We start from the raw sequence: 25,492 nt of genomic DNA, 5'->3' as shown, positions 1-25,492 counted from the left end.
CACTCGGCCTTCTAAGGAAAGCCTTGCTGAACTCCAGTATAGAATCTTCTTCTGAATGCTCAGAAGAAGAGGGGCTAACTATTGCTCTGGGGAGGTATCGATGCCCACCTCACATCCAAGATAAAAGACTGGAGTGTTCCTCGGGATTTGCTAGAAAGCCTCAACTGGATGCCATGTCGGGGTGAGCGGAGAGCCAACCCAAAATCCACACAACTTGTGCCAGTTGATCTACTCTTGTGATGCACGACAGAAGATCTCTATCGCCTCTACAAATCTTTGAAGATTCACCACATCTCCTGATAAGTATGCTTTTGTCATATGTGAACCTTGAACCTCCTGCGCAGACGCAATCCTTGAAGCCCAGTCTCCTGAGCTGAGAGAAAACTGCTCATGGCCTCGGCAACAAATAGAAAGAGATAGGGTGCGAGAGGTGTCACCAATTGGCCGACCATTTGGTCCATCACCAGTTTTGTGTCTCGTTCACTTGAGGCCAGGCCGGTGTCTCATGTGAAGAGGCCAGTATTTTTGCTAAACACGGACGGGAGCCAGACTGGTGCCACCCGTGTGTTAGCAGGATGGTGTCGTACGAACGGGAGCCAGACTGGTGCCACGCGTGTATGACCTGGACTGTGTTCTATCCATGGTGTCGTACGGACGGGAGCCAAGACTGGTGCCACCCGTGTATGACCTGGACTGTGTTCTATCCATGGGATTGACACGCCATGGAAAGGCTAGTATTTGTGTGTCTTGCCTATGGGACTGTCACTCCATAGGGAGGCTCGTGCCTGGAACTGTGTTTTACCTATGGGACTGTCACTCCATAGGAAGACCAGGATTTATGTTTTATGTCGTGCCATTTTTGTGGCCGATAGATATTTTGTACTTGTTCCATGAACAGGAGATATGTCCATGATACTATTTGCACATGCACTCATGTTTTGCATGTTCGCGCGACTTGTATTTTTGTGTTTGCTTGCTTGACGTGCCACTTACTGAGCGGGGACGCCTGCCAGTGAGTCGTGAAGTTTGCTCTGTCTTCTGACAAGTTTTGTTGTGTGTGAACAGGTGGTAAGTGTATTGCACTCGTTGGTTTAATAGCTTTATTTCTAACCTTTCATTTTATAAGGTGGTAAGTTCACATTCATTTAAAAGTGGGCACCCATTAGGGGCACCCACATATGGGCCAAGGTGGGGAGGGAAACCCCCACACTTAACCCTTTATGCGTGTGGGGGTGGGTGCATGGCCACCTACCCACACCACACTTTGAAGCTGGCCACCCCCATGCAAAGCTTGGGGAGCCGGCCAGCTGTGGTCATGTAACTCCTCTCCAATCTCTACAAAAGAGAGCGACCACCCCACTCGAAAAAGCATAGAACCGGCGATCATCTCCTCCTCTTCAGGCTACGCTTCCTCCACCTCTACAGCTGACGGCTGCACAGCAGGCGGCTGTGTTTTCCTCAGCAGGCTGCTCCTCTCCAAAGGCGGCTGCTCCTTCTATTCCCCAGGCGGCTGAGCCACCCCAGAGGCGGCTGCAGCCAGGCGGCTCCTTCTCCATCTCCTCAGGCGGCTGCACCTCATTCAGGCGATTGCGCCTCCCTCCCACTTGCATCCACAGGCGGCTGCGCCTATCTACTGCAGGCGGTTGTGCCTCCTCCCCACGGGCGGCTGCAGTCGGGTGTCTCTTGCCCATACAGGCAGCTGCGCCACCCTACAAGTGGCTGCAGCAGGCGACTTCTGCACCCCTCAGGCGGCTGCACGTGCTCTCCAGCAGGCCACGCTTGCTCTTCAGCTGGCGGCTGCACCTTCTCCTCTCCAAAGGCGGTTGTTTCATCCTTTGCAGGCGGCTGCATCTCCTCCACAACAGGCGGCTGCACTCCCCTCTACAGGCGGCTGCGTGGGGTTGCACCTCCCTTCCATAGACGGCTACAGGTGGCTCTACACCTCCTAGGTGGCTACACCTTCTACACAGGCAGCTCCTCCTCCTCCTCCTCGACAGGCTGCTGCGCCCTGGTGTCCACCTCTAGTACCTGCACACAGATACCTCGGGTATCTGTCTTCCATTTGCGAGCTACAAGTGAATTCAGATTTAAGTCAAGAACTTTGTTGTAAATCTGATAAAGGATTCTCTCTACCACTAACACCCGTTCGGTGCCGGGTAGTCCAAGCTTTTGGAGAAACACGGTCCAAAGGTGCCGAGATCGGGAGAGCCAGGCGTTAGTACGGGAGCGCCTGTTTGTGCGTGGTCCTGGAACACCAGTGGGGCGCTCTCCGTGGATTCCAATGAAGGCACAGGACCGTAGAGACTGGACCACTCAAGTGGTCGCTCTCCTTCGAACATCTACTTCGAGCCTCTTGTTTGGTACTGTATTCATCTCAGTTGTACATGGACATCATCTGGTTCAGTGAACCCATGGAGCATTGTATTTGTTAAATACTCCCAATAATATATATCATATATTGAGGGGGGGTCGGCCTGTTCCGGCCCCAGTGCTGGTGTCCATCTATCAACATTTCTTTTCATTTCAATTTTCAAGTTGTTATTAAGTTGTCCATTTCAAATTGTGAAATTAAGTTGTACTTACGCGTGTGGGTGTCCAACGGAGTCTATTCCCACGTGACGGGATTGGTTTTATTGGCATCAGAGCACGGTTATTTCCCCCTTAGTGGGGAAATGAACCTGTGTATTGGACACCCCGCTTCTAGCACACTTAACACAATGGCCAGCCAAGGCAACCCTTTGGAAGTGCCTAATTCGAGGGGTCCATCAAGTGCCTCACGTGGTTCTCATGCTTTACAAGGAAGGCACAAGCCCCTTGAGATGGTAAATGATAGTGATTCAAAGGGACAACTGTCTCGAGGAAAGACAGTCATGGCAAGAAGAAGAGCCTGTTTTGCAATGAGGGCTGAAATGGAGCATATGAAAAAGCTTTTGCAGGCACAAGAGCAAGAGCTGAAATTTTTGCATGAAGATCCCCATGTGCAAAGTGCCATTGAAGCAAGGAAAGCCGATGCAATGGTAGATGTAACTTTTGAGTCCATGGCACGGGAAGTGGGCAAGAAGCCAAGGGAGTTGGCACTTTCCTATCTCCTCCGCAAAGGTGACATCAAAGAGGGGGAAGACGGAGAGCTGAAATTCAGAAATCCACCTCGCTTGAAGCATGGAGATCCCGCATCTCAAAGGTTGAGGTCTTTTATGCAAAAGGAAGAGGTGACAGTCACCTCTCGTCATGCATCTTCTCCACAAGGCACAAAGCCTGACAGGTATATGTATGCTAATGCTCATGGAGGGCATGATGGTCACATGCATTCAAGACATGTATCCCAAGAGCGCCTTCAAAATTGGATATACGGTTTAGGAGATACGGGCCTCCAAACAGGAGTGTTTTTTTTTTTGGCTGCCGACGAATCCCTTTTCACGATGGACTTCACGAGTTTTATAAATTTTGATTTTTTAATTTAAATTTTTAATTAATTAATTAATTTATTTATTTATTTTTGTGAATTCTAGTTCCGTGAAAGTGCAAAAGATGGTTCACGCCGTGAACCGAACTCCACGGAATATTAAATTTGATTTTTTTTTTTGCGTACTCTAGTTTCGTGAAAGTACAGAAAATGGTTCACGCCGTGAACTCCGGACTCCACGGAATTTTAAATTCGTTTTTTTTTCGCGTGAACTCTAGTTCCGTGAAAGTGCAGAAAATGGTTCACACCGTGAACCGGACTCCACGAAATATTAAAAGTCACATGCATCTAATTCTCAAGTTCGTGGAGCACATGCCACCGTGTTTCATGAAACTTCCATGATGACCCATGAAGCCCATGCAGATAGGGCTGCCCCGTTGAATAAAGGGAAAAGAAAAAGAGAGGACCATGAGCCTCATGCCAGAAAGCTCAAGGAATTTAAAGCAAGTGACAAGTCCGTTAAGTTTGATGTTTTTCATGGAGAACATGATGCTTCCAAAGTGTTAGCATTTGTGGCACAGTTTGACATTGCTTTTAGCGATGAGGACTTCACTGACAGTGAGAAGTCTAAAGTACGCCATGCTAGCATGTTTTTGAAAGGGACCGCTGCTCATTGGTGGATCACTGAAAAGATCACCAAGGATCCCATTTGCACCTGGAAGGAGTTTAAGGACAGATTCTATGCTCAGTTTTTGCCACCAAATGCGGAGCAAACTCTCACCCAAAAGTGGGATAGACTTGAGCAAAGGGATAATTAAAGTGTGCAACAGTATGTTAAAACAAGTTTTGGAAAGTGTTGCTGGAGGTAACTCCTTTTATGCAAATCACTGAGGATGAAAGAAAGAGGAAGTTTCGCTCCGGATTGCAACCAGCTTATCGTTTGGGCATTGATTTGCACCTGAAACATACTTTGCAATAGCTTACAGCCTCTGCTCTTGCTACGGAGCAATTGGTGCTCAAAATTAAGCAAGATCAAGGCGGTTCAAAGGGGAAAGACAAGGCTGTCCGAAATCTGCAAAAAGGTGGACAACCACCTAAAAAGAACTTCCGGGAGACCCACAAGGGAGGTAAAGTTGATAATACCTCATCTAAAGATCATGGCCCAAAGAAGAACAAATTCGGCTTGACCCTTGAGCAAAGAGAGCAATATGCCAAGGAGGGAAAATGTTTTTCTTGTGGCAGCAAAGAACACATGTTTCGACAATGCCCTGGCCGCAAACCTAAGCATGAGGACAAGTAGACCAAGGCTAATGTACATGCAGTTCCCGATGTGCAGGGAAACACAAAACATGATGCAAAAGAGTGGATGGTATGCAAGGCTTGGGATCAAATCAAGGATCAGCCCGCCTTATTCATGTTTGATGACTGTGCAACCGATAACTTCATCTCTATACAAACGGCAGCTGCCTTGGGTATTGAGGTTGAAAACATGGGACCTCAGATTGAAGCCGAAGCTGCTTTTGTTGGTAAAAAGGTGCAGGTTACCCCATTGATAGGGAAGTTGCGCATACATATCCAGGGCTACCTTGATAATGAACATTTCTTAGTTGCACCATTAAATGGATGTGATGTATTGTTGGGCAAGCCATGGCATCATAGGCTTGAGCCCCGCAAAGAGTACAAGACCAACATGATTTCTTTTATGCATAAAGGCCGCATGCATTTCATTGATGCTGGCAAAGAAGGGGATTCCATCCCACTTGTATCTCACATCCAAATTAATAAAGCAATGAAAAAGAGTCTTTCCGCATACTTGGTTTTTGTTCGTGATAGCATTGTACCAAGTCATCAAAATGTGAATGCTATGACTAATGATAGGCTGAATTTTCTTCATGCATTCAACGACTGTTTTGCTGATGCATTGCCAAGTGAATTACCTCCCCAAAGGCCCGAGGATCATCGCATAGATCTTGTGCCAGGTAGTTCTCCACCTAACAAACCCGCATACCGTGTGAGTGCCGCACAACAAGAAAAGATCATGAAGCAGGTAAATGAGCTTTTAGACAAAGGTTTGGTTCAGCCTAGTTCCTCATCTTATTGCTCTCCTGTGCTTCTTGTCCAAAAGAAAGACGGGTCATTCCGCATGTGTGTGGACTATAGAGCTTTAAATAAGCTTACCATCAAGAATAGATTCCCAATTCCGCGTATTGATGACATTTTGGATAAGCTTGATGGTTCGGCTTGTTTCAGCCAACTTGATTTGAAGAGTGGTTATCACCAAATACGAGTGGTGCCACAAGATGTCCATAAAACTCCATTCAGGATAGCCTTTGGATTATATGAATTTTTGGTGATGCCCTTTGGTCTCACCAATGCTCCTGCCACATGATGAATATTCCGACCCCATCGCAAATTCACAAGTGAATTCTTTGATGACATCTTGGTTTTCTCCAAGAACGAGCAGGAACATAGAACTCATTTGGTCACAGTGTTCGAAGAGTTGCGGAAGCATAAACTTTTCATTAATGCCAAGAAAAGTGAGGTCTTCCTTTCAGAGATACATTATTTGGGTCACATTGTATCTAAAGATGGCATAACAATGGATCCTGCAAAGATAGAGACCATTCGGATTTGGCCAGAATTGCAAAGCGTACATCAAATACGTAGTTTCCTGGGATTATGTTCATATTATAGGCGTTTCATAAGGCATTTTGCTATGATAGCCACCCCTCTACATGATCTCACAAAGAAGAAAACCACTTTCAAATGGACTTCAAAAGAACAAGATGCTTTCTTGTAGCTCAAGCATGCTATCATATGTGGACCCGTATTGATTGTTCTTGACTAGCAGCTCAAGCATGCTATCATATGTGGACCCGTATTGATTGTTCCTGACTTGCAAAGATCATTCGTAGTAGAATGTGATGCCTGTGGCAATTATATAGGGGTTGTCCTAAATTCAAGAAGGGCATGCAGTTGCATACGAGAGCCGTCGTTTGCATGATGCTGAGCTTCATATGGATATCTATGAGAAAAAGCTCTTGGCTGTAATTCATGCCTTAAAGATATGGAAACATTATCTTCTTGGGCTGAATTTGTAGTCAAGACAGACCATCAAAGCTTGAGGTACTTTCTATCTCAAACAAAGCTTTCGGAGAAGCAGATGAGAATGGCAAACTTTCTTTCCATGTTTCATTTTCAGATTGTGCATACTCCGGGAAAGAAAAATGTGGTGGCAGATGCATTATCCAGGAGGCCTTATGTAGCTGCAGTCTCAGTGGCCTCTCATGGGGACTTATCTGCTATGCGAGATTTGTATCATTTGGATGCTGATTTTTGCCATATATGGACTGATTTGATGACTGGTCACTCACATGCCTCTTATGTTATCAGCGAGAGTTATCTTATGAAGGATAATTGCCTATGTGTCGTGAAGGATTTGCGTCCAATGGTTACGGAGGAATGTCACGCTCCACCTTATGCTGGTCATAGAGGTATCATGCCCACTACACGCATGATTGAGAGAGATTTCTTTTGGCCAAGCATGCGTAAAGATATTGAGGCTTATGTACGTGCATGTATTACTTGCCAAAAGGTGAAATTTGACAGGCAAAAACCTCCAGGTTTGCTTCAGCCATTGCCTATTCCCTCGCAACCTTGGGAAAGTATTACTATGGATTTTATTATGGACTTGCCTAGATCCCAGCATGGGAATGATGCTATTTGGACCATTGTGGACAGGTTTAGCAAGTAAGCTCATTTCTTGCCCGTCAAGAAAACCATTAAAGTTGATCATATGGTAAAGCTTTTTCTTGCTAGTATTTTCAAACATCATGGTATGCCTAAATCCATTGTTGGGGATAGAGATCCCAGGACTACCAACCTCTTTTGGAGGGCATTATTTGATAACATGGGTACTAAACTTGAGTTTTCATCAGCTTACCATCCCCAAACGGATGGCCAAAGTGAAACTGCAAATTCAGCTGTGTTGGATTTGTTGAAGTGTTATGTGGCAGATCAAAAGACTGCATGGGAGAAGTATCTTCCACTTGTTGAGTTTGCCTACAACAATACGATCCATGCCTCCACGGGAAAGGCCCCGTTTGAGATTATTTATGGCAGAGTGGTTTTGCCACCCATCCTTCGTACAAAGGATGAGATTTTTGCAGCTGATGATATGTTCGTGACTTGGATGTAGCCTTTGCTCAGGTACGGACAGCCATTGCAAGGTCACAAGATAAGCATAAAATGGCTGCTGACAAGCATAGAAGGGACATGTGAGTCAAAGAAGGTGATTGGGTTTTGCTGAAATTTGAGAAGGCCAGGCTTCGGAAGAGGCCAGGACGAGAAGGATCATATCCTAAGCTTTCTCCTCGCTATTATGGACCCTTCAAGGTGATTCAAAAGATCAATGAAGTGTCATACAAGCTTGCTTTACCTAGTCATTGGAAGATTCACAGCGCATTTCATGTGAGTCTTTTTCGGAAATATGTGGGGCCAGATCTTGACGAGCGTTTCACAGAAGATCCGCCAGAGATTGATGAGCTTGAGGAGATCCTCCAGCCAGAACAGATTGTCTTTCACAAGGAGCGAAAGCTACCTACAGGAAAGCTTTCCACAGGAGATACCTTGTGAAGTTCAAGAATTATTTGCCTATTGATGCAAAGTGGGTAAATGAGGATTATTTTATTGATTACCCACAGTTGTTGCAGGCATATCTTGAGGCTTTTCATCTGAGGACAACTCTTTAGAAGCCTAGGGGGATGTCACCAATTGGCCGACCATTTGGTCCATCTCTAGTTTTGTGTCTCGTTCACTTGAGGCCAAGCCGGTGTCTCATATGAAGAGGCCAGTATTTTTGCTAAACATGGACGGGAGCCAGACTGGTGCCACCCGTGTGTTTGCTGGATGGTGTCGTACGGACAGGAGCCAGACTGGTGCCACTCGTGTATGACCTGGACTATGTTCTATCAATGGGATTGTTACGCCATGGAAGGGCCAGATTTGTGCCATGTCTTGCTTATGGGACTGTCACTCCATAGGGAGGCTCGTGCCTGGAACTGTGTTTTACCTATGGGACTGTCACTCCGTAGGAAGACCAGGATTTATGTTTTATGTCGTGCCATTTTTGTGCCCGACAGATATTTTGTACTTGTTCCATGAATGGGAGATATGTCCATGATACTATTTGCACATGCACTCATGTTTTGCATGTTTGAAACTATTTTCGTATGACTTGTATTTTCGTGTTCGCTTGCTTGACGTGCCACTTACTGAGCGGGGACGCCTGCCAGTGAGTCGTGAAGTTTGCTCTGTCTTTTGACGAGTTTTGTTGCATGTGAACAGGTGGTAAGTGTATTGCACTTGTTGGTTTAATAGCTTTATTTCTAACCTTTCATTTTATAAGGTGGTAAGTTCACATTCATTTAAAAGTGGGCACCCATTAGGGGCACCCACATATAGGCCAAGGTGGGGAGGGAAACCCCCACACTTAACCCTTTATGTGTGTGGGGGTGGGTGCATGGCCACCTACCCACACCACACTTTGAAGCTGGCCGCCCCCATGCAAGCTTGGGGAGCCGGCCAGCTGTGGTCGTGTAACTCCTCTCCAATCTCTACAAAAGAGAGCGACCCACCCACTCGAAAAAGCATAGAACCGGCGATCGTCTCCTCCTCTTCAGGCTACACTTCCTCCACCTCTACAGCTGACGGCTGCACAGCAGGTAGCTGTGTTTTCCTCAGCAGGCTGCTCCTCTCCAAAGGCGGCTGCTCCTTCTATTCCCCAGGCAGTTGAGCCACCCCAGAGGCGGCTGCAGCCAGGCGGCTACTTCTATTCCCCCGGCGGCTGTGCTCTACAGCCAGGCGGCTCCTTCTCCATCTCCTCAGGCGGCTGCACCTCATTCAGGCGACTGCGCCTCTCTCCCACTCGCATCCACAGGCGGCTGCGCCTATCTACTGCAGGCGGTTGTGCCTCCTCCCCACGGGCGGCTGCAGTCGGGTGTCTCTTGCCCATACAGGCAGCTGCGCCACCCTACAAGTGGCTGCAGCAGGCGACTTCTGCACCCCTCAGGCGGCTGCACGTGCTCTCCAGCAGGCCACGCTTGCTCTTCAGCTGGCGGCTACACCTTCTCCTCTCCAAAGGCGGTTGTTTCATCCTTTGCAGGCGGCTGCATCTCCTCCACATTAGGCGGCTGCACTCCCCTCTACAAGCGGCTGTGTGGGGTTGCACCTCCCTTACATAGACAACTACAGGTGGCTCTGCACCCTAGTAGCTGCACACAGATACCTCGGGTATTTGTCTTCCATTTGCGAGTTACAAGTAAGTGAATTCAGATTTAAGTAAAGAACTTTGTTGTAAATCTGATAAAGGATTCTCTCTACCGCTAACACCCGTTGGGTGCCGGGTATTCCAAGCTTTTGGAGAACCACGGTCCAAAGGTGCCGAGATCGGGAGAGCCAGGCGTTAGTACGGGAGCGCCTGTTTGTGCGTGGTCTTGGAACACCAGTTGGGCGCTCTCCATGGATTCCAGTGAAGGCACAGGACCGTAGAGACTGGACCACTCAAGTGGTCGCTCTCCTTCGAGCATCTACTTCGAGCCTCTTGTTTGGTACTGTATTCATCTCAGTTGTACATGGACATCATCTGGTTCATTGAACCCATGGAGCATTGTATTTGTTAAATACTCCCAATAATATACATCAGATATTGAGGGGGGGGGGTCGGCCTGTTCCGGCCCCAGTGCTGGTGTCCATCTATCAACATTTCTTTTCATTTCAATTTTCAAGTTGTTATTAAGTTGTCCATTTTAAATTGTGAAATTAAGTTGTGCTATTACGCGTGTGGGTGTCCAACGGAGTCTATTATCACGTGACAGGATCGGTTTCAAGAGGGCAGCCTTGCCGGACCGAGCGAGAAAGGAGAAATCTGTCACCTTTGGCTCCTTGAATGACAACTTGGCTATGAGAGGCTGAGTAAAGTCCGGAAACACCATGGATCCACTCCTCTGGAAAACCCATCCGGCACATTGTCCCCTCCAGAAAGCCCCAATCAGTTATATCATAGGCTTTCTTGAAATCCAGGAGCACAATGAGATCCTATTGGTGCATCCTGGCCGAAGCTGTCGCCTCCCATAAGTGAAGATGTTGTCTAGAATGCTCTGATCCTGAACAAAACATGTCTGAGTATCATGAATCAAGTCGGGGAGGAAGGGCTGAAGTCTCCGGCTGATAGCCTTGGCCAAAACCTTGTAGGTAGTCCCAAGGCGGGTGATGGGTCTCCATTGCCGAATCTCCAATCTGTCATCACCCTCCTTAGGAATCAAGTGTATTAGACCCTTTGAAAGCCTCTTTGGCATGGCACCCATAGTCATAATTCTGTTGAAGGCTGCTTTAAGGTTGCCTTCCATGAAATCTCAATGACCAAGAAAAAAGGAGACTAGAAGCCCGTTTGCTCCCGGGCATTTTCCCCTCGGTAGTGCCGTCAAGGCCTCCGCCAGCTTCTCAGCTGTGAAGGGAGTCAATAGGAAAGTTCAGAGGGTGGGGGAAACCACCTCTCTCATGTGCCGCTAGGCCCACTCTCGCGCATCCACCACCTATGAGGATATGGGGGCACTCGTGAGAAAGGATCTGAAAAAATATGTGGCTATGGCTCCCACATGGGGGGGTTAGGATCGATAGATCCATCCTGGCCTCGCAACCTGGGAATACCATCTCTCCGCCTGTGGGGGCCTGCAATCTCAAAGAAATCCAAGCGACCCTATCTCCGGTCCAGAAGGAAGCTATGGCATGGTACCCTCCACTCCTCTATGGATCTGAGCTTGGTACAGGCGGTAGCCAACTGGCCCTCAATCCATGGGCTATCTTGGGAGCTCTCTGTGACATGTGAGAGATTGACCGTCGTAAACACAACCTTAGGCTGACTAAACTTCACTTAATGATGCTTAAGAAATAGACAGATAGTGTCAATGCAATGCAATGCAGCTATATTAAATGAATGGGTTTACAATGAGATCTAAATAGATCTATGATGCTGTCCTAGATGAAGATCCTTCTCGGGATGAGATGGATGAGCTGAATGCTGAAGATGAGGACTGTTCCTTGCTCCAATGCTGAGGTCCACCCTTCGATGCCAGCTTCCCTCTATGTAGGAGGTAGGAATGATGACTTATATGCTGCCTATGGTGCTGAATATGCTGATTTGATGACTATCCGCTGGATGAGCTGCTGTCCCACTGACTTTCCCTTGTCTCCTGGGAAGGAAACACTGAAGGGAATGCTTGGAACTAATGTGATGTTGTCTGTATGCTGAAACGCTGATGTACTGATGCTGAACTGATGAACAGATGACGAACTGATGCTCTCCTGGTTGCCTAAGAAGGAAACGCTGAGGAGAGGATGCTCTATGCGTTGCTGATTTGAGATCTATGAACTGAACTGAGATGAAGGACTGAATGGATGCGCTTCTTATATATATGTGGGAATAATGCTGGGATGATCAATGCGTTGCTGATCTGAGATCTATGGACTGAACTGAGATGAAGGACTGAATGGATGCGCTTCTTATATATATGTGGGAATAATGCTGGGATGATCAATGCGTTGCTGATCTGAGATCTATGAACTGAACTGAGATGAAGGACTGAATGGATGCGCTTCTTATATATACGTGGGAATAATGCTGGTCGGCCAGCTCCTGGATGCTCACGACCTGCCATAAATGCATATTTGCTGTCGGCTGGTCACAACATGCTGTCGGCTGGTCATAAAGTGCTGTCAGCTGGTGCTAACAACCCCAACCTGATGCAACTAAATGCCTTATATGCTTATGAAGGCTAAGGTACTGATGTTGGTGCTGAAACACCCCCATATGCATGCTTATGCTGATATATGCCTGAATAATACTTAAATGTCTTGCTTAATGCTTGATGATGCCATGCCACTTGTACACCTGATGGGTGTGCACGTGATATTCCCCTCTTCTAAACTGTTGCTAGGTGGTATACCTGGCAACCTTTCGACTCCTCTGGTGATCCTTCTCCACTGAAACCACTGCCCCCTTATGACTTCTTCTGCCAGGATTGAGGGGTCGACTGTAGGAGTTGAATCCTTTGAGCCATAGACTTGTCTACTGCGGGAACTGAATGGCAAATGCTACTAAAACTGCTTGGAAATACCTGAGTCACCCGTGACTTGTCTGTAGAATCCTTTCCCTACCATCTCCGTCGTTCCTGAAACTCTGAACCTCCTGAGGCGATGTTGGAGAAAACTTCCGTCTTCTTCCGTGGAAGAGAACCCCCTACTGCTGCCAGTTGAAGCCCAAATCTTTATGTACTCCTTTGATGATGGATGTCATTCTTCCCCATAGAATTCATGGGCAAACATGTATGCCTTGCAGATGCAAGATTGACTACTAAGATGACTGCCATGCAAGCCATGTGCAACCCTATATGTTGTGCAAGAATGCAGATGGATGGGTTACTAATGCATACCTAAGGGAAAATCCCTAAGGATGGCCTGCAAGATTTTGAGAACTGGGTTTAACTGTGCGGAAGCAATTAACATGATGACTGACTTAATGACTGATGGAATGAAAATGATCTAAGGCTGGTTACCCTGTAACGCTCTGATACCAATGTGACATGTGAGAGATTGACCGTCGTAAACACAACCTTAGGCTGACTAAACTTCACTTAATGATGCTTAAGAAATAGACAGATAGTGTCAATGCAATGCAATGCAGCTATATTGGGTTTACAATGAGATCTAAATAGATCTATGATGCTGTCCTTGATGAAGATCCTTCTTGGGATGAGATGGATGAGCTGAATGCTGAAGGTGAGGACTGTTCCTTGTTCCAATGCTGAGGTCCACCCTTCGATGCCATCTTCCCTCTATGTAGGAGGTAGGAATGATCACTTATATGCTAAATATGCTGCCTATGGTGCTGAATATGCTGATTTGATGACTATCCGCTGGATGAGCTGCTGTCCCACTGACTTTCCCTTGTCTCCTTGGAAGGAAACGCTGAAGGGAATGCTTAACTAATGTGATGCTGTCTGTATGCTGAAACGCTGATGTACTGATGCTGAACTGATGAACAGATGACGAACTGATGCTCTCCTTGTTGCCTAAGAAGGAAACGCTGAGGAGAGGATGATCAATGCGTTGCTGATCTGAGATCTATGAACTGAACTGAGATGAAGGACTAAATGGATGCGCTTCTTATATATATGTGGGAATAATGCTGGGATGATCAATGCGTTGCTGATCTGAGATCTATGAACTGAACTGAGATGAAGGACTGAATGGATGCGCTTCTTATATATATGTGGGAATAATGCTGGTCGGCCAGCTCCTGGATGCTCACACCTTGATTAGGTAACTGTGGGTTGGCTTGACCAACCTTATCCAACCCTTTTGAGGTGAGGTTGTGGTGAGGATAAGGAAGATGCCATGTGTCACTTCGTGGGCAGCCGGAATCTTTCGAAGATTCACCGGAATCTGTGTAGATTCCGTTGCCGTCGGGCGTCTCTGTGTTGATGGCGCAGGAGTTGTTTCTAAGAGCTTGTCTAGCTAGATGGAGAAGCTGATGCATCGCCCACACAGTTGGAGTTGCTGGATAGCGCTGCTGGATTTCCCGTGAGCCGCCGGTGGCTTTCGTTGAAGATGGAGGAGCTGTCGGGTAGTTGGCGCGGTGTCTGGTAGCCTAGTTGACAGGCTGTTGCAGTTGTGTGGAGGCGAGCATGCAGCCGGTGGCGGAGGTGCCTTGTAGAGGTAGCAGATGAATGCGTAGGCCTGTTGAGGGAGCGTTGATCACAACTGTATTGGAGCGGCTGTCAGTCGTTCTGTTGCTGGAGAGCTTTCCTTGCTGCTGAGGAGGCCGTTTTGGGAGGTCCGTTGGCTGGTCATTGTTGAAGACTGGAGAGACTTTGGCTTCGACAAGACACTCGCTTCTTTGGAAAGCACATGGGAGACCTTGAATGCGCACTGTTGGACGGTGGCGCTAGAGAAGCTTTTGTCTGCAGGTCTGGGAGGCAACTTGAAGATGCCGTTCGTTGGAGCGTTGGTGATGGACAACGGAGAGGCAGCCCCGCTACGAAAGAGACCAAGGCGGAGGGCTCACCTCTGTCTCCGTGTGTTGAGAGGCCGTGTTGGAGCGTCGTTTATGGTGGTCACGGGCTGTTGAGTCAAAGCTTGTCGATGTTGGAGATTGTTGGGGTTGGAAGGCTCGTTGTGCAGCGACCGTCGAGACTGCTGTTTGCTGAGTCCTGGCTGCTAGGTAGGTCGACTGCTTAGTTTGTCGATGCTGGAGCCGTTTGTTATTTGGCCTTCAAATCGCCGTTGAGTGGAGAGCTTTACATGTGAGCCAAGTATGGAGTTACTTCCATGGAGCTGCAAGAGCCGTCGTTGGATGCCAAGAGATTGCTGGTTGCCTTCGCCTGTAACACGTTGTAGAGCTCGAGCATTGACTGCACGGAGCAGTGGGTTGATAGGCTACAGTCTTTGTTGAAGGATTGAATTCGTGGTCTACTGGCTCCGAGAAGCGATGCCGGACTGGACCTCCCAGCTGCCTCCGCTCCAGGTGTGGCACAGCCAGAGGGCGGCGGGAACGCTTAGGAGAGGCGTAGGGAGGGGGGAGAGTGGGCTCCGAAGGAGACGGGTCAGGGGGAGCTGCTGAGGGGAGAGCCGGAGACGAAGGTTGGGGAGGGGGGGGGGGGATGGAGTAGCCTACACAGACGTGTGATCCTCTGGCACCACGTACATAGGGTGTCACTACTGAACGTGGGTGATCCCTTCTGAGAGGAGCCAGACGCCCCAGATCTCACAGGCCTTATCCCTCCACCCAGCAGATCTAGGATCTTGTTTGACACCATGGCGAATTCCCATCACAGAGCGGAGATGTTATGGTTGCTTTGGGCTCTACTCTGGAGAAGGATGGTACCACACATTGTCACCATGTAGCATCACATGAATGCTTCTGCTTATGGAGCTAGTTTCGGGCAGTTTTTTCTTTTATACGGTTCAGTATTCATCATGGATACATTGTACTACCTTATGGTCTCCTTCATAGACTTCCTGGGTCTTTTGTAAATTGTAAGATATCTTTCTCTCTCTTTCTCCACACGACCCCATAGAGTGAGCACCCCAGGTCTGTTGCACACTGGCACCATGCACTAGTGGGGTACTCTGTGAGAGGGGCAGATACAAGAGATCTATCCTTTTGGCAGGTAGTCTTCTACTTTTTTCATTTTGCCTTGACATCTAGTTTACTCATGGATCACATGTAACAGCTTTTTGGTCTCCTTGGGTCTTTCATAGACGTTAATAACATCTCTCTCTCACTCTCTCTTTATGGGTTCCTCTCTTCTTCTGTAAACTGTTAAAAAAGGCCTACTCGTCCTTAAAAGAATCTCTCTAGATTAGTAACGGTCACACACAATTTGCTAGTTTTTAATGAAGTTGTACATTATCCGCTGTCACATTTCTAGTATTCCTTCCATGATCTATCAAAAACTGTGATGGTGTTATGCTCTTTGGGACTTGAAAAATGTACTCAAGATTTCAAGAGTGAACTAGTTTTGACATTAGTTTAGACTTCGTAAGGAGTTGGTGACCTGTGATTACTAAATGCTGATGATTGCAGGGTAGTCTAAATGAAGTGTTTGTTTTAAAAACTAATGCATAAAGGAATCCTGGCGTTCTTTAAGGGGCCAATTTCAACATATAGGAAATGAGTTTGCACTGATAGTAGTCTGATGTACTAATGTGATTATTGATTCACATGGTTTCTTGCAGCTTTCGTTTTTTTACCAATGAGGATGTCACGGTTGGTGCATGGATGCTTGCTATGAATGTGAATCATGAAGACAACAGAGATCTGTGTGATCCCAAATGCTCATCGACATCAATTGCTGTTTGGGATATTCCAAAATGTTCTGGTAACACTTATTTTCTGAAACTTTCTGGTAATAGTATATTCTGAAACTCGTTCCAAAAATGGCTGTCCCAAGGCTAGGCCTATGTATTCTGATGTGTTGGGCTTTTGCTTGTCGGGGATCTTGGCTGTAGTAGCGTGCTTGCTTGGCCCTGGGCGGTGAAAGGTTTTACAGGCTTCCCCTTTTACAAGGGGCTTCCTAAGTGACAATCCCCAATATGCAGGCCTGCCTATAGCACACACATTTTGGCCGCCTACCTGCTGAGGCCATGAATATGTATGGCCCCTGGGTCCTCCTTTTTGGTCCACCCAAAATTATCTACTTTTCCTACCAAATCCAGGCGAAGGTGCTGCGTCCTCATTATGGTCCACCCAAAATTATCAACTTTTCCCACCAAATCCGGGTGAAGGTGCATCCTAGATCTCCCTTTTGCATTTTCCATCTCAACAGATGCAGCCCATTGACTACGTCCACTTTCTCTTTCACCTCATATTGCAATTGCCACCAGGAGACCAACGTTCAGTTGATGGATGAGATTAAAGTGAAGTGACACCATGAGATGTGCATATGCAGAAATAGGAACCTACCACAAGCACACCACTTAAAATTCACTCATTGGATGGTGTAACCTAAAGAATTATCGAAGGGTTATAAGTTATAATCCATCTGTTTTATTTAGATTTAATACATTCGAGTTCTTGGTGCAAATTTGAGTTTCCTTTGATGATTTTATAGCATATGCCATGAGAAGCACTTTTGCCATCTCATTTACCGAAGCGAATTTTATCCGAGTTTTTGCCAGGTCTCTGCAATGCAGCGGAAAAGCTCAGAGAGTTGCATAAAATTGAAAAATGCTCAAACAGCCCCACTTTACCAGCTGATGAATGATGTTTTTTATTGAACACACCGGCTATCATGGAGATGGTATAAGATGCTGCGATTGCGGGTCTGGAAATTTTGATTTTATGAGCCATCCTACAATTTGCTTGATAACCATACATGTGTGTATCAGTCCATATTCATACATAGAAGTCGATAAGTATGGGGTATCAACTTTGTGCAGAGAAATGCTTTGTTAAGGCCATGGTATTTGTCACGCCCATGTCACAGCCAGGCCAGGTGTAATTCAATGATTGGAGTTCAGAGTTGAGTGGACCTTTATTAGCTCAAAGCGGTCATCTACTAACAATATCAAATATTTTGTGATTGAATGGTTTGTTGGCGGTGTTGCATCTCTCAATGAACTGGGTCTTGACATAGGTGTGGTTCATGAGATACATGTTGCTTTTGTTGTATTTTATTGTTTTAAGAATGCAATTATGTTGATGAAGTGGCATTATTGTCCAATGTTGTTGCTGTGATCACCCTAACAATTTGGTCTTTGCAACTGTTTTATTGCAAATTAGGACAATGCCCCCTGAAGCTTTCTATTAACTTCAGTGATCAAAAGGATTAGGGGAGTGCAATGTATGTGTAAGCTTTAAATAACAAGATTGCATTATAAGGTATTTAGCCTCTATATGTATCTTCAGAATGTTTAGTGGTTGTGATGGACTCTTGCAGTATATGTGAAGTCATTGGTGGGACCCCTCTTCAATCCTTTGCTTGATGTTTTCTATTTTACGTCGAACAGTTACTAAGCTGTGCGCGTGGGACTTGGTGATTGACTATTGAAGGGTATGTTTGGTGCCCTTTGGATTGATTCTCTACGATGGCTGCACTTGGTCTATTGCAATGGTTTGGAGTCATTGGTGGGACTCCTCTTTAATCCTTTGCTTGATGTTTTCTATTGTACATTAATAGAAGGTAGTTGCATGCACATGTATGCAAGTGCATGCACGCATGGTGCATATGTGTGTGCATCGTCTGTGTTTGACCATTGAAGGATATGTTTGGTGCCCTTTGGAATGAATCATTATAAAGGTTGCACTTTGGTCTGGTTGGAAGGAAAAATTGAAGTTGGGATGGTCTGAAGTCATCAATGGGATCATCTACGTGATGTTTTTATTCTACATTAATAACACCTAGTAACCATGTTTGTGTGTGTGTGTGTGTGTTCTTGGTGATGAAATTAGAGCAGATACAAGTACTTACATAATACTTCACAGCAACGAATTGCTAGAATAATGAGCTAAGACGTTTCATGAGAGTGTCTTAATTGAAGAACTTGAGAATCCTAATTGAGCTAGCAAAATTGAAATGCCTAAATGGACTTATGTCTACGTGACACATTCTAGTGACGCTATTTCGCCGGGAAAGCCTTACTACCATCAAGTATATTATTCTTGTTAAGACTTTATATTTGTGGTTTGATGAAATCTGGAGAGTATGTATCTATTGCCAAAGGAGACAAAGAATAGACCAAATTTATTGTTTAAGATACGTGATAATGCTATATATGGCTTGCAAGCTCCACGCGTGCTTCATGATTGAAGCTTAAATGGTGGGGGGTTTTTGCCACAATGCACAAATAAGAAGAGTAATCTGTGAATGAGGGTGTCCATTTTTTAGGTCCCAAACTACGATATATGCCCCATGTCATAGCCCAGAAAAAGCCTACTTTAGACCCCCTTCAGGGCTACCAGCCATGGATACAAACCCTTGGACCTATAGACATCAAGCTTGGCTAAATCTATCTCTTTTGTTCAGTTTAGGCTATCATATTGGGGGACCTTTAGGCATCAGGCAACCTAATTGTGACACTTCCTTATGTGGACTCCTTGAAGTGAAATGACACGCCTATTTCTTATTTGTTCTACTCTTAGGCCTCCTTGCTTGATTTTTGTGTACCCTTTGCAATGCGTTCTAGCTCTTCCAAGGCTATGGTCTCCTTATTTTATTGTAAAGAAAGTTCTCTCACCTCCTTATCTTTCTCATTTACCACTGCTAGTCATCTTCCACTTCTGCATTGAGGAAGAAGTCATCATCTACTCCAACAGAAAACTAGCATGCAATGGTAAGTCATCTTCCATTTCTGCATTAAGGTCAATTTCCTACATTAGCCTTACCATTAGCATTACCCACTATGAACCCTATTTCAAGTTAACTAGACGCTCTCCACGATACATGAGAGTAGTAATAAGTGTCAAAAAATGGCGCTCTAAATGTTATAATATTTATGAGAAAGTTGGCCATACTACCCAAGCTCAAATAGTTAGCTTATACATTTTGGGTGCTTAAGTGTGAATAAGGGCCAGGTGTATGTAAGGCAATATCTCACAATGAATGGGAACAATCTCCCTCTGTGCTAATGGAGTTATGAAGCTATTTACTTTATCTTTGCCCTTGTCTCTTTGTATGTGTGTGTGTGTGTGTGTGTGTGTGTGTGAGAGAGAGAGAGAGAGAGAGAGAGAGAGAGAGAGAGTTGATAGTAGAGGTTAGTTTAATTATTTTCCTTTGTGTGTGAGGGAGAGAGAGAGAGAGAGAGAGTTGAGAGTAGAGGCTAGTTTAATTCTTTTCCTTTGTGTGATAGAGAGTAGATAGTGACAGGAGAGAGAGTCCCTGAAGGAGGTGAAGCAACTTCCTTGGTGATAGCTTGGAGGTGAGAGCTCGAAGAAGAGGAGCTAGCAACCACTAGGCATGCTTGGTGGCTTCAAGAGACTGCAGCTCGTAGGCAAGGTAGGCTCCCATTAATTTAACAATATGTTGTCTGACCCTGAGTTACATGCAGGTAGTAATATAGCAAAATCAAGAGAACTGTAGCTAACAAACCAGTAATTTACAATCCTATGATGCCTGGCCTATACCTTAATACATGCTTGACCGAGGAAGGGGAGTCCTATGATAACTACCTTGGGGCCTATACCTTAATATGTGCATGACACCCAGGAAAGGTAAGAGGACGTGGAAGGGTTGTATTCTGGTCGAAGACCGAATATAGGAGGTCTGCTGAAATGGGAAGGGGAGTGGCTACTAGGAACATCCCATGCAATAGCAAAATTACAAAACTGTTGTATAGACTATTAATAGAGTGTTAATACAAAAATTACAAGACTATTGTATAGACTATTAATAGCCTTTGAATGGACGAAAGAATGTCAACAAGCATATGATAAACTTAAGGATGCACACCAATCTTGAGACTATCTAACTAGGACTTAATCTTCTATGTACACACTAATGCCTCAGACTTTTCCATTGGGTGTGTGTTGGCAACACGACTAGGGGAATACAAGTTAGACTACCCTATTTGTTTTTTCAGTATGATGTTGAGACACCATACTACTAGAGTGTGTTTTTTGAGGGAGCTTTTACCAGCAACTCTTCTCTTAAAAATGTGGACGTTCTCTCTTCACTCCCCCCACCACTACCTCCAACCCAACCCACCACTATCTCCTACAACCTCCACCACCACCTCTCAGCTCTTCAACCCACTTTCTCCCCTCTAGTCCAACTTAGATCCTCCCTTCTCTCTCTCTCTCTCTCTCTCTCTCTCTTTCCCACCCTCTTCCCTCTCTGTCCCTCTCCCACCCTCTTCCCCCTCTCACTCTTTCTTCCTTATCTACTCTCCTTCTCACTCTCTGTCCTTCCATCTCTCCTTGCAAACAAAGTGAACAAGAAAGAAAGAGACCAAGAAGGTATAAGTAAAGGAAGATGAGATATAAATACAAAAAAAGATATAAATAGAGAGAAAGATAAAAATAGAAAAACATGATAAAATTTAAATAAAAAGAAACAAATTTTAAGGTTTTGGAAACAAGCTAAGATGGGGAAAAAAGAAAAAAAAGAAGAGAGAAAAAGAGAATAGGAGAGGTATGAGTGAGAGAAGGGACTCGTAAAGAGAGAGGGAGGAAAGAGGTGTTAAAGAGAGAGGGAGGGAATAAAGAGGAGGGGAGGCATTTGAGAGAGAGAGAGAGAGAGGTGTGGTTAGAGAGAGACAGAGGGGGGGGTGTCAAGCGAGAGAGACAGAGAGAGGGGGGTAGTCAAAGATATATATATATATTTAGAGGTGGTCTCGCGGTCCTAAGAGAGAGAGAGTGTGTGTGTGAGAGAGAGAGAGAGAGAGGTGGTCTCGCGGTCCTAAGAGAGAGAGAGAGAGAGAGAGAGGCGGTGGCCCTAAGTGAGAGGAGAATCCCTCACTAAGGGCGACTGCCCTTAGTGGTGGGGAGACACCTCACTAAGGGTGACTTCACCCTTAATGGTGGCGGGATCCTCTCCTCACAAAGGGCAACGTCGCTCTTAGTGTGGGGAGACACCTCACTAAGGGCAACGTCACCCTTAGTGGGGGGGATCCTCCCCTCACAAAGGGCAATGTTGCCCTTAGTGAGGGTAACCTCACTAAGGGCGACATCGCCCTTTGTGAGGCCCCTTACAAAGGGCAACGTCACCCTTTGTGAAGGGGACCCTCCCCTCACTTAGGGAGACTGCATCTCTCTCTCTCTCTCTCTCTCTCTCTCTCTCTCTCTCTCTCTCTCTCTCAAGGTCACCCTTAGTGAGGGGACTCTCTTTCACAAAGGACGACCTTGTTGAAAAAATAGATTTATTTTTTTGTTTTTATTTAAAATAGAAAAAGTTTTTGTTTAAAAAAGTAGAAATAAAATTTTAGAAGTTTTTTTTGGTTTATTTTGATCCTAATAAAAATAACAATTTGAGGTGAGAGAGAGAAATATATCGATTTGGTGAGAGAGGACACGGAAAAATGAGAGGAGAAAGGGGTGGGGGAGAGAGAGAGAGAGAGAGAGAGAGAGAGAGAGAGAGAGAGAGAGAGAGGACACCTCACCTGCTGAGTGAAGAAGAGGGAGTCTTACCAAACACCGAGCAACCTTTTCCGAGCTATTTAAAAATTAGAGCGAAACTTGGCAACAAACCCCAAAAAATTGGAAGTTACGCAATGAATTTTCACAACAGAAAACAATGCAGAGTGAGCACAAGACACAAGTAGCACATTAGAAGATCACATCAATCACCATACAAAATTGAAACACCACTCCAACTACAATTTTTTTATTGCGCAGAAAAATACCCAACAATATCTGCGCATTAATCAAGACCGACCGAAACAAAATTGCCAATAATGACTTGTAAGCAAACACAAAAACCACTACATACACCAAAACAAATCAAGTTGAGTCACACTCATCGTTTATAAAAATGTGACGAGCGTGACGTCGATATGCATGGTCCTTCTTAAAACGTGCGTGTCTAGCCATGGTTCTTGCCATTGCTTCGGCATACTTTGGCAGAACACTTTGGATAGAAAATAAAGAATAAAAATTGTTTAGTTTTCGCAAATTCACATGTTTAAGTATATCGGTATATTGCAGATCAAACTTGAATGTTCCTGTCTTGAAACATATGCATGAAGGCAACCAAAACAACAAAATCCATAACAAAATAGAGAGACAAAATAGAGTGACAGTAGTCCCTAGCGCATCAAAAACAAAGCCAACGATTTGCGTAATGCAAGGGCATAGTCACCATTAGAAAAGGGGCTATATTAAGCACTCCATAGGTTAACATGTTTTTAACCACTAGACCCATCGTAAGGCGCTTTGCTATTTGTTTGGAAATATGGATCTAGGGAAGCCCATAGCACGTGATCAGGCACAAACTCAATAATCTTCATTACTTAGGCTTGATCCAAATACATCATAATATAGCCCTCATAGAGCTCCAATCCACAAGATGTGTGCACCCTTGTGCCACCCATGTGTCCATAAATGCTCACACTATATGTGTCACCTTGTGCTTTCCATGTACTAGCTTTTTGACCATTGATTTCACCATTTACAAGTGACCATACAAATCACCCTTTGATCTAGGACCCTTAGTCTTTATATATACACCTAGATGAATCTAGGAACATGCCCAAATTCACCTTTTAGATACATGCTTTAGCTTAAGTGATCTTGTTTAGAGAGAATCAGAGATCTACATGATGATTCATATTAAATTATGTTGTTCTACATTAATTACCTAGTTAAGGTGTACAGGATGCCTTGGTGACTTGGGCCCCTATAGCTCATTGATATTATTGTTTCCCTTTACAGGGAGGATTTTAAAAAAATCCTGTTTTCCCCTTTTAATGCTGTTCCAAAAATCATGGTACTCTTTTTACACTTAACTAATATATTATGGTGGAGCTAATGCTGTGTGATTTTTTTCTATCATTTGCACTATTTCTCGAGTTATTTTTTGTGCCGACTTTAAAGTTGTGAATTTTGAAAGACCATGTAGCACTGAATAAGGTCTAGATGCTCACTAATCATATGGATTCTGTCCCACACGCTCATCAATATCATCATCCCAATCATGTGAATCGCTAGCCTCCCCTTGGCCTCCTTTCCTCCTAGCTAGAAGCAATGGTTGTATGTATGAAAACACAAGACCCTCATCAGAGTCCATCGAAGCGTATAATCGACCAGACCTTAAACATGCCTTTAGTAGAGGAGTTGTGCCATAGCCCAACTCAAGGCAAACACCACCAGGACGACAGAACAACTCCAAATACCTTGCAACAATGAAAGTAGCTTCTGTGCTCCAAAACACCATGGATCTCCACACCTTTGAGATCCCTAGCACAAGATACATCTGGAAAATAATGGTATGCCACCAAATCCATAGGATGCATACAAAGCACCTCGAAAAGAGGTGCACTCTCCAAGCAGTAAATCGTAGGAATTATACCTTGTCTGTGAATTGCAAAGAGCATAGAAGAGGTATACTGCAATAAGATGACAACAACAAAAAATAAGGCAAGAAAAATCATATTTACCAAACAAATTACCCTGGAACCACCACTAAACACACTACCTCTATCCGAAAACCACCAGTCTCATAGTATCCATAGGGTGAGTGATGCATGACAATAACGTGGTGCCAAATCTCCAAATCCCAATATATGGCAATAGTGCTCAACCCAACCCACTGTCTCTCCTATGAAACATAACATAACTTTTATCAACCAAATCGCAAGACAAAAGTAAATGCTTCAAGCTTCCAACACATGGAATATTACCTCCCATCGATGCCATAATCAACAACCAGCTAGAATCACCAAGAGTCGATGCAGTCCAACCCACTCCATACCGCACATGGTCCTCAGACACTGTATCCCACAGGGGCCTAGAGTCGGTGGCACCATGTACCATTCCATCGAAAGGGAGGTCCAAGAATATCAAATTAGCCACCCAAGAAATTGATCTCCCTTTCCTTGCATATTGTCTACCGTTGGGTGTGGATTTTTGCATGTGCTCATGAACTATGGTGTAAGATGCATTCTTTGTGCCATTTATAAAACACTTGCCAATAGCAATATAATCCCCAACAACGTCCAAACAGTTTGGACTATCCCCACATGACACATCCAAAACTGGCACTTATGACTCATAGCCAGACCATAGTCCAAAAGATCAAATAGAATGCTGATCTCAACACCAAGCTGGAACAAGCAAAGGAACAACTCCAGAAAGAAGTGAACCACACAAAAGAAATCATAGCACTACATGCGCAACAAACACAGGTCTTCCAGGAAAATGCCAGGGCCAAGGAAGAAGTGCTACAAAACCAAATCATGCAGTTAATAGCACAGCTCAAAGCAGAAGAGGAAAAACCATATCGACTAAGCAAGAACGGGAACTAACCAATAAGGCTCATGCAGAGAAAATTCGAGCCCTCAATGAAACCATAAGCGCAAGCTAGGTGGAAGCACACACAAAAGAGTTGGCACACCAAGAAACAGTGACACTGCTCACTCAACAGCTCCAAGAGACTTAGAACCTAGCAACCCAAAGACTCCAAGCAATTACTGCAGCTCAGGAAAGGGAAGACAGTTGTTTTGCTGTGAAGGTCGTCATCTTGAAAAAAATCCAAAGAAAGATTTATTGTCAAACAACTTTCCTTATTCACATAATTCCGTCATACCATAGGCGCCCATCCAAGTTGTAGATTTGGACACCATTGCTTCATATCTTGAATGTATGACCTTTTGGTGTATCTACCTTGACTCCTTGATGTAAGATAATGATAGTAGCTCTTGTTAACCCTAGAAATGGGTTAACAGTAGGAAGAAAGAAGAAGGGAGTTATGGAAAGCTTAGCCTTCACTTCATGGCACATGCATTCAAGAGGGACTTGGTAGAGAGCCAAGAGAGGGGAGAGAAGGAGAGAGGTAAGAACATCCCCATCCCTACAAGCACACACTAACAATCAAGCAT

At 45.1% G+C, this 25,492-nt stretch overlaps 1 protein-coding gene across 2 annotated transcripts in view; it reads left to right on the top strand.

Moving 5' to 3' along the window:
- The window catches only part of LOC147628026 (putative beta-1,3-galactosyltransferase 14), a 68,928-nt gene extending 51,262 nt beyond the window's left edge, over positions 1-17,666 (top strand). For both annotated transcript variants that reach the window (XM_086814997.1, XM_086814996.1), the window contains exons 7-8: positions 16,199-16,341; positions 17,141-17,666. In XM_086814997.1, coding sequence (XP_086671123.1) covers positions 16,199-16,341; positions 17,141-17,226 — 229 coding nt within the window. In that variant the 3' untranslated portion in view covers positions 17,227-17,666. The remainder of the gene's footprint in view (positions 1-16,198; positions 16,342-17,140) is intronic.
- Positions 17,667-25,492: the final 7,826 nt, after the last annotated feature.

Source organism: Cibotium barometz, chromosome 20 (genome assembly GCF_041138505.1).
Source record: "Cibotium barometz isolate CiBa-2024 chromosome 20, ASM4113850v1, whole genome shotgun sequence".
Classification (NCBI taxonomy): domain Eukaryota; kingdom Viridiplantae; phylum Streptophyta; class Polypodiopsida; order Cyatheales; family Cibotiaceae; genus Cibotium; species Cibotium barometz.
Note: the sequence above shows the minus strand (reverse complement) of the source record. Positions and strands in the feature narration are given on the sequence as shown.